At 34.6% G+C, this 16,529-nt stretch overlaps 1 protein-coding gene across 8 annotated transcripts in view; it reads right to left on the bottom strand.

Annotated features, from left to right (window-relative positions):
* Positions 1 to 5,375: 5,375 nt before the first annotated feature.
* LOC138112513 (heparan sulfate glucosamine 3-O-sulfotransferase 1-like) overlaps positions 5,376 to 16,529 on the bottom strand; it is a 54,014-nt gene continuing 42,860 nt past the window's right edge. For 7 of the 8 annotated variants that reach the window (XM_069019756.1, XM_069019763.1, XM_069019755.1 and 4 more), the window contains one exon: positions 5,376 to 9,011. In XM_069019756.1, coding sequence (XP_068875857.1) covers positions 7,963 to 9,011 — 1,049 coding nt within the window. In that variant the 3' untranslated portion in view covers positions 5,376 to 7,962. Of the gene's footprint in view, positions 9,012 to 10,655; positions 10,728 to 16,529 lie in introns of those variants that run through there. The other variant, XM_069019761.1, reaches the window with a different exon arrangement.

The following is a 16,529-nucleotide window of genomic DNA, read 5'->3' as shown; positions in this document are numbered from 1 at the left end:
CCAAATGCTTCTGTTAAATATCAAATAAATACTTTTTTTTTTTTTTTAATGGAAGGTGATATTTTTTAACCTATCCCCCCCAAATATCTTTAATTATGCTTGCTGTGTGTGTTAGGATTTGTTATTTTGTCTTAATCACTTGCAAGTGTGTAATCTGATTCCCTGAAATACTAACACAGCACAGAGATAAAATGTATTTATTTTTGCAAACCACAGTGTATGTTTCAGCTTTTACCATTCTCAGATCAGGAAAGCTCAATTTAAGATCAAAACTATTTATTCCATAAAAGAGAAAAGCCAGAATTAATTAATAAATGAAAAAAAACCCAAACCCAACAACAACAAAATCAAACACAGGGAGAATTTTAGATAGAGAAAATCAAAGATAGTGGGTGACTGGCAGGAAAGTTGTATTTACATGAAATAAACATCCTGGGATTTACTATTAAAGTGAGGTAACATAATCTTGTTCCCTTTGATCACAATACACAGATAATCAGGATAGGGGGTCGTACAAGCATATGCAACTGTACCCAATTCTTATTTGATTAAAAGGAGTCATGGACAAATGACTAAGAAGACAGGTAACAAGGTTGTGCATTTTCTGGCTCATTGTAACCAGTAGGTACAGAAAGCCAGATTAGTATATTTTATTCATACTTGAGTAGCTTTATTTATCTAGCATAGTTACCGTCTCTGAAAACCAGTGCTTTGGACAAAAATAATGGAGGATCTAGAATCTAGTAAAAAAAATTAAATGGGGCTTCCAAGTTTAGTTTGCTGTTACCAGTGGAATACCTACTGCAATTTGGTGAAAATTTGTCTTGTGGGTGACTTGAGGGGTAAAAAGGCACACAAGCACCCTACCAACTGGAAAAAGATTTTTCTCAGATTGAAGCCTGAACCTCTGTTTGATGGAAGGGGGAAACCACTCTTCCCAAGTTCCCAAAAACTGTTTCAAGACATTTGACTGCTGAAGGAGCCCTGGTCTCTCTAATCTGGAGCACACAGGTCAGTATGATTCAGCAGGTGGCCATTTTAAGTGACCGCTGTTACATTTCTTAGGCCATTTTCCCCACTCATATGGAGTGTAAGACTTGGCCATCTCCATGCCTCATATTTGTAATTTTAATGCAAGTGATGCATATTGTGAACTGTAGCCATATGACATTGAAATCAGCTGGCAAAAAAGGTATTTCCTACGAAAATATATTTTCAAGGGAGAGATGAGAGTGAGCAGTGCAAGGCATAAAGGAACTAAATGGGAAGTAAATGGTGTTCTAATGCTGCTAAAGATGTAGTAACTTTTGAATGGTAATAATTTATTCAGGACACTGAAACCAAAGTATTTTTAAATTCTTAGATGCATTTGAATTTTAAAATTCCACAAAATGAAGAGGAGGGTTTTACACTCCCATACACATACACACACACCATTAAAGGAAACTAAAACACAGAGAAATTTTTTTTTAAAAGTGTGAAAGGCAGTTTACTCGAACCCTGTTCTGGTGTGCTTCCTGTGCATAAGTAGGCCCTAAGTATATGATCCACTGGCTGTTTTTTCCCCAGAAAATTTGTGCATCTGTTTTATTCATTTGTCATATGTACACCTGACAGAGAACTTCAGTCATGTAAACACTGGTAGTCTGGCAAACACATAATAAATATGACAAATAATAAGTTACAGATAGCTCATATGTAACTGTTACCTCTGGTTTGGTATGCCTTCAACAGCAACACTTTAGTGCACAGCTGTAGGTTCTGCCTGGTTTTGTTTTAGACTCAGTGTATTTTGTAAGCTGTGTATGATGCACCCGTGTAACTACAGCATATGTTTTTTATGAGCCCTTAATCTTCCTTCACTTGAGGCAGCACTGCCGCCCCACAGTTTGCAGTGTTCCATCTGCATCACTTGTCTTGAATTGTAGATTTCTATCATGGCAGAGTATAGAAAAGGTATCTTCAATCTTCTCATGACAGCTGCACAGCATTTTTCTAGGCTGACAGTCCTTGTCAAATCAACAACAACCCTGCTGCATCTAGTGCTGCTGATTTTCCATAAGGCATTTTAAAATGCCCAACGTTTAGTGAGGACAGTTGTTACTTCCCATCCAATTTACTAGGGTATCACTGCAGAATTTCCCCAAGGATAGGCATAATACACTCAACCTGTCCTACAGCACTGCAGTACTCTCTAATAAGGTGAAATAGAGTACTTTGAAAATGTATATTCATGTATATTTCTAATAGCCTAATGATCATAAAAGTCATTCAGTCATGTGGAATACCTAGCTAAATCCCTGAAGTAGCATTTTACTTAGTCCTGTGCATTGTCTTAGCAGGCCAATCATAATTTTGATTGTAACTGTGCCATATTGGGTTAACAAATATTTAGTAGAAGAGGGCCTTCGGCTCAGGTTTTACTGTGTTCTAGTTGCCCTTGTCTTATTTCTTCCTATTGCAAGTTTGGCTGGTACATCCCTAAGAGAAAGTTTATGATGGATCAAAAAGAAAACCTTGTCCAGTCCGAGTAGCAAAGGGAATGGATCCTTAATTACCTGTGCTTCCCTTTAATTACTACCATTGATTTAAATCTTTAAGGGCAGTGGTTTAAAGTGACAATGTGTTTAGTGTAACATTTGTCAGAACAAGAAAAATTGGAACACGGTTGTGTTATCTAAAGAAGAGAGAGAAAATACTGAGATTGTTAAACTATTATATGTCCCTGTATACAAATGTTTTTCACTGAGAACTGTAATAAATTGAGGTAATATTCTTAATTCTGGCATAATAACTCACTACTTTTATTGCAGCGTGACTCAAAACACTTTTTTATCTCAGAGGAAACAGTATAAAACTAGGGAAATGGCCTTTGAGAGAAAAACTGTAGCCCTGGTTAAGAGTTTACATGAAGGTATTTTTTCTAAACATTTCCTAAGAGGTTTTTGTAACGGCACTGAAAGAATATACAATGTATAAGTGTAAAACTATATTGCATCAGAAAATAGACCTTGCAGTACTTGTTACGTGGGCTAATACAGGAGAGTCTGCATTTTGCATCACATCTATTTTCACAGAAAACTATTATTTGCATTAGTCTGTTTTAATCTGCTGTATTTTCCCTAAGTAGCAGATTCATCTTCAAGGACTAATTTATACAGTTCTGTTAGTGTCTTGGCTTCCAAAATGCTTTCAGGAATTGTGGTAAGCTTATGTCACTGTTAATTAACCTTAAAGGCAAGACAATACAATTCCTCTGTAATTACAGAATGATACTACAGTCTTTTTTAGCACTGCTGGTTCTAACTTCTAAACTAGTTCTAGAAAATAGCAAAACAATTTAGTAAGTCACCATGAAACTTGAAATAATCAAAATGGAAACTATTTGGCCAGTAACTAAATACTGCTCATTACCTATTGCTAATTACTGATTTTATTTCTAATGTGTCTGTTCATAGCTATGAAAAAATTCAAGCTTATGAAGGAAATGAAGATCAAATGCACAAGTATAGAAAATAATAATCAATAATGGTATATTACTTTAATAATTTAAATACTTCTTTGTCTGCAAGGAAATGTTGTGCAATTCTTACTATGAATCAAAGTATTGAGGGATAAGTCTCTTTTTATTTTTCAGTTAAACTGTGTAAGTAAACTGATAAATCATATTTTTGGTTTTGACTACATAAATTAAGCAAGAAATTATAGGGATTATAAAAAAATGAAAATTTTTGTCCAATTCATGAAAGCATTTGAATTGACAAAGGCAATAAGCAGTCAAATTTGATAGAAAAAAATTTTTAAAATTTTTTTTAGATGTGCTGAAGACAGAAAACTCCTTATGCAGATATGCTTCCCTACAGTAGTCAATCTGATCAGCTTTCAATAGATAATCTTCATAGGATTATTAATTTTGTATCAAGAGGACAGTGAAGGAGCTGATGTGGAGCAGCATGTAAAGATGTGTGTGCCCTCTGTAAAGTCCTCAACAATAAGAAAATGTCTCTGCTTTAATAGGTATGCTTGAAGAGGAACTCTAAATTTAGCTTTCAAGGCTAAATTGTGAAAGACCAGAAGCCAAAGTCCAAGGCCTTTGAGCATTTGTATACAGGGGATACAATGAAAAAATCCAACCCTTTTCCTGGTAAAATAATGGTTTAGAGTGCAATGCAGGAACTTCTTTGCTTCTTTCCCATTAGTTTAGTACTAGGAGTTTTGGGGTAAAATCCTAGCTTTTAAGTTTCCCAGTAATTTCCTTTATGTACTATAGGTAGTATATATAGTACAAATTAAAAAAAAAAAAAAAAAAAAAAAGAAGAGGCGATATTAGACTCATCTGGATATTAAGTGTGTGCTGCTTATCATGGCTGAACTGATCCAGTTACAGCTGCTTGATATGGTTAATTCTCTGCAACATTAAACCAAAGAAACTATAACTATGGCATTTTCACTAGAAAAGGAAAGGAACAGTATTTAAAGTTTAGTATTTGTGGAATGTAAAACAACATCAAAGAGCTGGTCAAATCATCATAAATTCTGCAGTAGTCTTGCACACATAATTGTATCATCTGTTCCAGATGCTCCCAAAAACCTTTGAAACAACTGCATGATTTCTTCAAGTGACCTTCCCACATGAAATTTACTTTTGCAAACAACTCCTGAGTATCAGAGAATGAGATGAGAATTCTCTGATAAACAATTTAGAGAAAAGTAATTTCTGGTTTACTATCAGTTGTGTAAATTCATGACATGTGTGTAATTGCTTAAATTGAGAACTGTCTTGTTAATAACATCTTTATACTGACTGCAAGCCGACAGGTCTTCCCAAAAAACTGACTATTTTTGAATTCCAAGTGTCAAAAAGTGAGTACTTTTTTATTTCAGTATTACCCAAGTATGGCTCAGTGGATTTTCTGTTAAGGTTATCTGATTCCTTTCCTGAGCATGAGGGAAGGAGGGTTTTCTTAAAGACTTTAAGAATGGAAAAGGTCAGGATGGCATGAAAGAGTATTTTTCAGACCAAAAAATGAGAAACTGATTGAAAGCCTGCAATGTAAAATTACAGTCTAACCTCTGTTATACAGAGGTTAAATTGTATGATTTTTGATAATTTATCAAAATAAAATTTCTGATGAGAATCTGATTTACATAAAACCAATTCAAACCAACCACCCCTCACCCAGATTATATTATGGTTAATATATTTCTCATGATATTAGTAAACTCTAAAATAATCATTAAATTCATTCCATCAATTCTGTTCTTCCCCAAAATGCTGAACAGGAATGAGGACTGATAACAAATCAAATAGATATAAGCATCACTAATCCATACAGCTCAGCTCTCCTTGAAATGTAAATTCCAGAAAGGGACTTGCATTTTCAAAGATGCATATAGCTTCTGCTAGCTGGTGCTCCTGCATTCAGCTCATTTAAAGATTAGCTGTAAACTTCAGAGAAGAAAGAGAAGAGAATAGAAAGACTTGATGCCTGCAAGCGTAAATATAGAAAGACATTAGAATTTTCTCCCTTCCTTTTTCTTGGAAGGCTATGAAATTTAATGCGGCATATAGACATCTGAATTCTTCAATTACCAGCATCTACCTAAAACTTTTATTAAAGTATACATTGTTTTCAAATTTGCTTCTTGTAAGGAAAAAAAATAAGAAAAGAGAAAAAAGAAAAAGAGAGTTTTTGACTGTATAAGAAACAGAAAGTTATATATTTCTGTCTGATACAAGCTGCACTTATGTTGCTCCCTTCAATAATGTATTTCTGAAATGAGTGGACTGGAAGGAGTTTTGTTTATCACTGAGATCAGATTGGTCAGAAAGAACCGGCCATGCTAGACAATACTGGGAATCTGGATTTGAGTGTTCTGTTTTCAAACAAAAGAGCTGTGCCCACAAAATAGAAAAAGTTATTCTGGTATAAAATCACACTGTTAATTCAGAGTTCAGAAATTTTCTGGTTTAGGTTTTTACTTGACAAAAGACAAAGAACATTCTGTTAGACTGCACAACTGTAATTATTAAAGTTTGCCTATCCAATGTCCTTGTAGAGATGGTAGAAGACCAGCATAAACATCCTGTTTGTCCTTTGATTAATTTGAAACAAATACATTTGTATTTCCACAGATTCTTATTGACATTGTACTTCGTATGTGGGATCAATATTAATGATTGATTAATCATTATTAATGATTAATATTGATTAATATTAATCCTATGTGGGATCAATATTAATAATTAAGAAGCCACAATCTCAGAAAAAGTGGCAGAAGTAAAAGAAAATTTGAGCCATCTATAGCAATCAGAGTTGTAGTAAACAAACCTACTTCAGAAAGGTAATTTCAGAGATTAATTATATGCTAATGAAAATAATTTTCTCTCATATATACAGTATACTTTCTTTCATACATACATATGCAAGTCATGGATAAAGAATAGATAGATAAAGAATAAGAATTATTATATTATTTTTATCATTTTACATTTATTGAGAGAATATTTGATGAAGGCTATTTCCACATAATCTGAGTCCAATTCTATCCAGCTTCAGAGAAATACTGCTATCTGCCTAAGTAGCCCACTCACAAAGTATTAAAAGCCTAAAAGTCAGCCCAGCAATACATACCTTTTAGCCTGGAAGTGGAAGAATCCCATGGTAGGAACATATACTCCTTTAGGATGAGCAGTCACTTAGACAGAAGGACACAGCTGCTTGACCCTTGTCAGGGTTCAGTGGGGTTTGATGCTCAGATTTTCTTCTTTGGTATTGATATACAATAAAATGTTTACATGAAAAAGCAGAAAAGATCAGCACAATATTGTTAAAAAAAATTGAAAATAAAATCCCGATGCAAGGCTATAAATGGTTGTGGTTCTTGGAGATAACCTATGTCATACTGAGTGTACTGAACAGCGTGTCTGAGTAATGAAACAAGAGGTTATTTTAATGTTGAGACTATCCCATGGTCTGCATCAGAAATGGCAAAATAAAACTACATCATGCTTCAGGGGGCAAGCAAATAATAATTTTTTTTTAAACAAGAATCATTGTGCCAATGGAGATATATAAACCAAAGCCAGGAGAACAACAGAATAACTAGTCACAGAGTACAAACATAATTCATGTGGTAGTACTAAGAGCTTTTCCATTCAAGAGCAAAGTGACATAATTTATATAATCAAATATTTGTACAATTGCTCATATTAATAATTTTTTGGCATTGATCTTTTTTAGTGTATAGAGTATCGGTGTTCCTGGGATATTTTAATTTCTTTACATTCAGAACTCTCATTTTAACATTCTTCAGAAAGTTCCTATACTTACTTTGGAGATTTTTTTTGCAAACCCATGATAGTAAGTGTGGTTTAATATTAATGTCATACAGACAGGTAACTTCTAGTTCACCTATTCAAAATTACAGGTGAAATAGATTCCTTCTATTTTTAATTAAGTACTTCAACATATTAAAGAGGATGATTTATTTATTGGAGCTACTAGGTATGCCCCTATTTTAACATACAATTGAAACTTATTTTATGCAAAAATCTATAAATCAACACCACTATCGTGGGATATAAAAAAATACTAACAACAAAAAATACAGAACAGTTAGAATAATACCATTTCCAATATTTACATTTTTTACAGCTAGATGCATTTTTCCAAAGCAGCAGAAATCTTGTAGAGATATCTTTGCTAAGTCTGCTGAAGTTAATGTACTTGCATGATGAGAGAAAGAAGATCAGAATATGACTCCCAGTAATCATACAAATACATAAAACTTATTATTCCCAACATAGAGAGTACCATTTCAATGAGTCAACAGATGTGTTGTTCCAATGAAGCATGTAACCAGGATGTTAATTCTCATAATACGAGTCCTTACAGTTTAGAAAGATGTGTCTGAAAGTTTGTCTCAGGCCCCTTTTAAGAAACATTGACTCCAAATACGTTAATGCCAGTCAAAGGAATGATTAACCATCCTGTAAAATTTTGCATTGTGCTCTCTAAAGTAAGAATATAGTTGCTCCAAAACAGTGCTGTTAACAAGAGGGTGGGGACGCCCTTTGGATTCATGTAAACATCTCTCCCTCCCATCACTTCTGATGCAGTAGAATCCCTTGGTTTGGTTAAAATAAAAATTAGAAGACATAATTCGGGAAGGAAGATTTAGAAATCTTTCAACTTTTTGTAATTCAGGAAGAGGGTCCTTGATTAAAGTATTGCCATCCACTATGTGAATCTGATCCAAACTGAAATGCTTAAGCCACTTTTCCATATGAACATCATATAGACTTCTCTGAATAGCTTTGTATTTGGTATTAAGCACTCCATTCTTAATAACAATATCTTCAAAGAGCTGAACAGGCTTGTGGCTTTCTACTCTGTTGTAATATACTTGGGTATAGTCAGATATAACTCTCTCAGTGGGATCTCTTAGAATGAGCAGCAGTTTAATGGAACTATTCATGTCATGAATTCTTCCTGGAGCCTGTGGTGATGTAAAATAGCCTGGTGTTTTCTCAATTGTAATTTGATTTCCATAAGAAAATGGCATCAGATTTCTATACCAGTCTATTCCTTTCACGTAATTTTCATCCCAGTCAAAGAAGTGGACTTCTGTAGCTGCTACCACAATATTAGGATGAATATCCAACATTTCCAGCAAAGCCCTCGTTCCTCCTTTACGAACTCCTATGATGATTGTCTGAGGTATTTGCCGGCTCGTGCCAGGAGGTCTCACCTGTGCTGAATAGTGCTCACTTTTATTGCTGAATAATCCCACTTGTGACTTCAGTGTATCCAACAGTGCCCCATTCTCAACAGGAGCACCCTGAGCATGAGTCAGCAGAAGATAAGCTGACACGAGTATGAAGGCCATGTGGAGAGGAATAATTATTTCAAGATAATGTTTTGCTCGACTAAAGAAAGAATAGGTGAGTCCCCTCTTGAGGTGGTTGGCAGAACCCGTGGTAAGCCCACAGCAAGCTTCTGAAGCATCTACAAAATAAAATAAGACAAGTCAGTTTTTCTAAACTCATCATCAGTTGAAAATTCAACTCACAATTCAGTTCACATATCTAATTTGTGATCCCAGTAGAAAATGTATAGGGAAGTTATTTGTTTTTCCTGACTTTATTTCAGAAGGACAAGAGTCCCATGTGTTGGGGTTTTTCTCCTTACCCTGAGTGACCAGTGATGGATACAGATTTCTTTCAACAGATTTTATTTCCTCTAAGCAGACTAGAATTGTTTATCTGATTTTAAATTCCTGACCATTTGTCTCTTGCTTTGGTTTTTCTAATTATCTTCCATATATACCACATACTTCTCTTGTTCTAAACCATACCCAGTATGATAATAATAACTCGAAAGAATATTTGAATGTCAACACCTTTCCTCAAATTCCCTGCTAGAATAGTATATTCTTATATAAATAACAGGCATGGATGATGGTGCCACCATTTGGGTTCTAGTGAGCTATGGATCATACCAAAAAATTCTGTTTAGTTTGACACAGAAAACAAAACACAGATATAGGCAAAGTTTTGGAATCTGAGACTTTTAGAGCAGAAAACTAACTGTGTCAAAGCAAGAGTAAAGTGACTAAGTGGGGGAAAAAATAAATGATTCAGGGTGGATGGATTCTCTACAACTATCCAAGTGTTGTGATACATAGTCATATAAGTGTTGGAAAAAATCTTGGCAAAATCAGATCTTCAGATAGTATTCTGAAGTTCCTCCAAAGCTCTGTATAAGACATAACCAGATGTTTTCTGGTCACTCAGAGATTTCTGCAGGAAAGCAAGTCTGCTTGAAGCCAAATAGCTTCTTTTATTTAATCCACATCGCATATGGTTATTTTAAGACGTGGCAAACGTTAAATATCTTCAAAATTTGTGAAAACTTTAGGCTCACAGGTATGTGCATGTGCACATGTAAGCGAAAGAAAACGTCTCTGTAAGTGTAATTGTGTTACTAACATTTGAAATCTCTTGGATAACTCTTGTATATAACATTTGAAACAGATTGCTTACAGATCTGCCATCACGACAGCAGTGATAAATTCAGATCAATGCAACATCTGCTCTAGAACCACTGTTCTTGGGTTGCCTATTGCTAAGTCTGAAAATCCTACAGGACAAATTCCCATTGAGAGGATTCTTGAGTTTCACTTGATTTCTGAGCAATTATAGAATTTTAAGATTTGTGGGACAGATCTGCATTCTTAACTTATTTTGTTTTCAATGTAGCATGCAGAAACAAGCTATTTCATACAGTGAAGCAGCAGTCATTTAAAAAACAATAACCATTTTTGGAATAGCTTTGAATTATGGCTAGTATTTTAAAGTAGTCTCAGAAATGTTACTTAGCTCTTTCTTCAGTGTTCACTGTTCCTTTCTTTTTCTGAATATATTGGTCACAGTAATTCATCTCTTAGAAAACACAGCCAATTCCCATTTGTCATGGCCCTGAGGAGCATTCAATATTTCTATTTAAAAATTGTTTACTTTGAGTCTTACTTTACAGGCTTAAAGATTTTAAATTTTTGGTAACAGTCTGGGCAAGGCAGCAGATTCATTAGATCTGTTTTCTAAATCTTATTGAAACCTTCTCTATGATACATGAAGGAACAAGACTCACCAACAGCAGAGGTGCAGGTGAATCTAAGGTTTATGCAGAAGCACCAGTACATGTATATATCCATACTTCTAAGAGCTTTTTTGGTTACAATTTACAGATGTGATCACAGTCCTACAATAAATCTGTCTTCCTGACATTTTCCATTGTTCTCTCCAAGGCCATGGTAAAGGAGTGTGAAGAGTGTGTGTAGAGTGTGTGTGTCTTATCTTGATGTAGAAGCAGAAACTCGTTCCCTCAGTTCTATCTCAGGCGCACGCTGTGTCAGAGAGACCTTCCACTGCTTCTGCCAGCACTGCTGCTGTCGCTCTCTGTTTAACTCTTACACCAACACCTGTTAACCCAACACTTCTCCAACTTCTTGGATATCTGGGGAATGACTCTTGTCAGCTTCAATGAGCACTAAACTCACAGATAGATAGCAAATATTAACAGGAGGACAGAACAGGTATGTTTATACCAAAACCATTTATAGTTACTATTCCTTTGGATGGCAAGTTTGGTGCTGCTGAGGAATTAAAATGCATTTTGCTATAATGGCAGCTAATGTTGGTTTTGGAAAGCTCTGTAGGACACAGAGCATGAAATTTGAAGCGTCACAGCCCAGATGATTCCTGGAATGCCAGCTTTCAAAGAAGGGACTCTGCTTTAATAATTTCAAGCCAAATTCTTCATGAATCACAAGGTTCCTGAACAGTTCAGTCTGAGGAAAGGCACAGCTATGCCTAAGATTGTTTCGGAAGTACCAACATATGACAGTATGGCAGCTTTCCAAACCTGTGATGCCAGCAGGCTGGGATTTGGGAGTGGGGGCCAAGGGAGCAGTTAATCTTCCCTTTAACCTGTTCTGAAATCCCAGTGTTAGTTTACATTCTATTCATCTTCATTGTTAAATTAAAATTCTTTCAGGAAGGCTGAGGAATTTTTTTTGTAAAAATCTTACAATTTTTCTCAACTTACTTCTTTTGTGCTAATACAGCACATTATACATTATAAATACACTTACACATCTATGCATTAGATTACAAGTACTTTGAACTGAGGCAAGACCAGCATAAATATCTGCCAAGCAAGGGATTACTTATAAACACCAACATGGAGACATACAGTTCATTATTTGATTTAAATTCTGTAACTATCCCATTTTGAAACAGTTTCATTAAATGATTCTTGACAGGCATTTTAGGCAACTTTATTTAACCAGAAAGAAAACTATTTTTAGATTTTTTGAGAATAAGTGTTCTTGAGACTAACTAGGTTAGTAGCTTAAATTGAAAAAATAGAAAGGAAGAGGGAAAAGGCAGGAATTTCTCTGAAATAAACTAAAACCAGAGTAAAAAAGGAACAGAAGTAATTGATACTGGGACTCTGCAGTAGTATAGACAGAGATGTGCTCTTCCTAGATCTGGTGACAGGTAAAAAAATTCTCAAATTCACTTTTTAATTTTGTTTAAAAAATTCAAACACACTAACATTATTTCATCCCTAACTAACTGAGTTTTCTAGTTTCATGCACCTAAGAATCAGGTGCAAATACTGAAACCCAAAGACTGTAAGCTGAATGAGAAAGTCGTACTTATCACTGAGGAAAGATTGGTCTTCCAAAATATTCTCAGGTTCACTTCTGATGTGAGTGAGAGTCTGCTTAATTTTACCATCTCAGACACACTCAGACACCAAGTAGCAGAAGGGATTCTACATTTTCTATGGACTGAAGTACTGTTTGAAAAAGAATTAAACATAGTTATTAACTAGTTTAACCAGCTTTCAAATTAATTAGTTGTTTTACAAATTTCTTAGAATCATTGTTAGAAAAAAGCCTTACCCAGGAAAAACTACAGAAAAAATCAAATTCAGAGTGTGCTGTAAAACTGGTGCCTAAATAGATCAAATTTGCCTTTGGGAGCAGCTCTGTCAGAACAACACTCCTGCTTTGGCCTAAGATATTTGATTGATTCCAGCCAAGCTCTAAGATGTTATATCCTGTGGTTAGGTTATAATTGCTAGATAAATGTAAAGGTTTTAAAGAAGATTTATCATATATAATTGGAATGTTACTTGAATAATTTTTGTGTTGTTGCTTTTATGCCTTTATGCAATTAAATGTACATTTTTAGAAGATATTAACTGCCTTTTATAATGAGAACAATATATTTTACATTGGTGCACTGCACCAATGAAGAATCTGAAATTATTCTTTTGAAATTAACCCCATGACACATGATCAGAATTACAGTGCCTTATTACCATTTTTCCCCATTATTTGGTAGTGTTGGTGCTGTTCAGTAACATAAGGAACATCAACAGATATGATACTTATTAAGCAGAAATGAACTTCAGAAATAAATTCATGCTGCAGAAAGGACTAATTAAGTAAATAATACCTTGGGCTGCTGTTTGTTTTCCTTTCTTAAAACCTTGGACTAGACTGGAGAAGCTTCTATGCTGGCTGAAAAATCATTTTAATATTACAGAAATGTACTAAAGACCCTTAACTGCTGCACTCTACTCTAAAAATCTTCTAAGTGGCTTATGATTTATCTTGCTTTGGGGTAAAGTACAAAATCATAGCGTAAACCTAAATATATTTTTATTAATAATTTATAACATTATTAGTTCCTAATAATACTTCCCTCTGCCTGTGATGCTTTTAACTGGAGAATTCTGCAGCACTCTGTGTTAATGAATTGCCTCCACCTTATTAAGGCACCATTCTCACCTTACAGGAAATTGCAACTGATCAACCTATAGAGCCAGTTCAGGAGTGCAAATGCTTTGGAAAGTCAGGTTAATCTGATCTGCTCAAGGTCGTACAGCAGGTTTATAGTCCAACCAAGAATAAAAACCCCGGGGCTTCTAATTCTCCATCCAATTCCCCTTCCAATTCCAACTTCATGCCATTCCACAGCAGCCTCTCACAACCCTTATGACAACTTATAGCTGGATTACATGCTGAACTGAAAAACAAAAGGTTCCTCAATGTTTCAGCATAACATGCAAGCGTTTTTTGGAATAAAGCTATTTCTTCCCACTTGCTCCTTGGAAAAAAAAAGAAAAGAAAAGGAATCAAGTACAAACTTAGGATTTTGTTGTTTCAAGGTATTTGTGCAGAAATACTTCTGTTGGTGACTGAAAACTGCAACAAGGGGAGGTGGTCAGAGTAAGTATAACAAAACACCAATTTTTGAATTGATTTTTAAGTCTTGATTTTTAAAAATATATTGGGATTCAAAAAAGGGTACCACTTTTCCTGTTAATTCCTATTAGATATGAACTGATCCCAACACAAAGATCAATCACTGTGAAGAGTGCAATTCAAACATGTTAAGGCTTACTGCCACACAAACTTGTAACAGCTCAATTATATCTCTATATTTAAGAACATCTCTAATGCTGACAATACAGAAAAACTATTGCAGCCTAACTGTATTCACAACCAAAGGTCATATAAGGTGAACTCTTTCAGAAATGTTTTGAAGGACAATCATACTGTGATGACAATCAGAACAGACCAGTGTAAGGTATCCCTATAAAGACTGGCTTATGTAATAAATAACTCTAAACAACAATATAATTCTTAAAGTTTTGGAATATCTGCAATTAGGCTGGTGATTTTCCTTCAGCAAAACTAGAGTTAGCTGCATAGCATAATAAATGCAAATCTGCACTCAGTATGGGCTATATATTTCTTAAAAACAGGCAAATGAATTATCCAGTGCATATAGGACACATTGCTAATAGAATCCAGTATCAATATATTCAAATCCAATTAAGCAATGACTAATTCTATTAATTCTAAGCATTGAATATTAGAAGTAATACTATCATCAAAAGTCCTCTTCATAATACCTTAATTCTGATTTATAGTATAATTCATAAAATAATGGACATTTAAAATACTTGGCACATGTCCAATGGCTGAACAGAAAAGTATCCTCTTTAATATTAAATGAAAGCAAATACAGTTCAGCTACTTCTTTCCACACATGTGAGATATGCTTAGGCAGAGCTCAGGAGACAATGAGAGCACATTTCTGAGTGTGAATAATGCTTAAAATTTTGGAAAAGTTTCCTGCATAAAAACAATTGTAAGTCTTAGTTTTATTGCAATTTTATTAAAGCAATTACTTCAGGTTTATGTTAGGCTGAGATCAATCAGGTGCAATGGAATAGTTTTAGAGCTGTGCCCCAGAAGTGAAAATTGATTCAGAAGAATCCCAAATTAACTATTACATGAAACTAAAGACTGTGTGGGAGAGGACAGTTATCCCAGCACAGGATAACCCTTTATAGGGCATGAAAATTTTCTGCTACACTTTTACTCTATGCTCCATTCCCAGACTAAGTAACAGACTAAATAACTTACTTCCCAGTTTAAATAACATTTGCACTGACATTACTGGGCTTTATCAGAATCAGGTAGGAGAGGTCAGTCAGTTCCATGAGTATACAGAGATGGACATGAAGAACACCTCCCACCTGTAGCCATGGAAAATGTCTGATGCCAACTGGAGAAAGCAAGAAAGGGTAAGAGGTGGTAAAATACAACACTGGAGTTTTGTAACAGAGCTACAAGTTGAGCTCTAGTGATCTCTTTTCATACAAGGAACAGAGGACTAAGTACAAAAAGGAGCACAGACCCAAAGTCAGATAAATATTGCAGCAGTTGATATTGCTGATAAAGAACCTTAACAGTCTTGTAGGCACCTAAGAATTCTGTTCACTTTCACTTTACTCAAACTATGGATGTATTTTTGTTAGGGAGATGCACTAAGAATTCCTAAATGATGTATTGCCTAAAAATCCATGATCCCACAGACTGTCCAGAAATTCTGCCTTGCTGTTGTAACACCTCTTTGGGTAATGAAAGAGTTTATAGGTTTCTTTTTAAGTATCAATACAAAAATATATGTTAGCACAAAGAAAGACAAAGACATTAACATTTTAAAGTCCTAATCTCAGCAGTGAATTTATTTGTGTGAACCTTTTCTAATGAGATTGCAGTTTTATAACAGCCAACAGTTACTACCTTAGAGGAATAAAAAAGAAAATAGCTATTTGGTGAGTAAAGATAGGAGCTGCAAAGTAACAGCAATTGGCTGCAGGCTTCTACCAGGTACACAGTCTATAATGGATAAAAAGGAAAGCTAAGAAATGTTAGCATAAACTATAAACACCATTAAATCATTGGCAGGTGATATTAACAGATAGGAGTTTGGAAAAAAGTTTGCTTCCCTAAGGCTAGCATTACTTTTCCTAATTCCCTTTTCTGATAATTCAAGATAGAAAATTGCCTGACTGCAAATATAAAGCAGTAGAGTAATATATACAGCATAAATACACTAATAAATTTCTGAGCTAAATAAACCTTCTACATCTGTAGCTTACACACTTATATTTTATGGCATCTTTGAAAAATATCATACTCAAACCATCCACATAAAAGTCACTGAATTACAATTTCATAAAGATCTTTAATATGTTTAGTCCATAAAGTGAGGTACATTCTAAGGATACTTCTAAAGAGACATAAATAAAAATTGTGTTCCTATTAAGATGTAAAGAGTGGATAGTGGTCAGATTAGCACAGATGAGAAGGCCAATTTTACTTATCACATCGGCATATTTCAAATGGAATTGCATTACCATTTGGTTGAATTAAACTTACACCTCTAATTGTTAATTAAGCATCTGAATTAATATAAATTGAAGTAACAAAGGTGCCATGCCAGTTCTTCAGCCAAACAAGCAGTAATCATGTAACTATAAAGGTGCAAGATGTAACGATGTGTGGCTGATAAGTAGCTTTTGTGTATATTTCTACAGTACAACAATAAGGTTAAACTTCAGCCTCTCTACCTCTGCTATAATTAATTC

The sequence above is a fragment of the Aphelocoma coerulescens genome, chromosome 6 (assembly GCF_041296385.1).
Source record: "Aphelocoma coerulescens isolate FSJ_1873_10779 chromosome 6, UR_Acoe_1.0, whole genome shotgun sequence".
NCBI lineage: Eukaryota > Metazoa > Chordata > Aves > Passeriformes > Corvidae > Aphelocoma > Aphelocoma coerulescens.
Note: the sequence above shows the minus strand (reverse complement) of the source record. Positions and strands in the feature narration are given on the sequence as shown.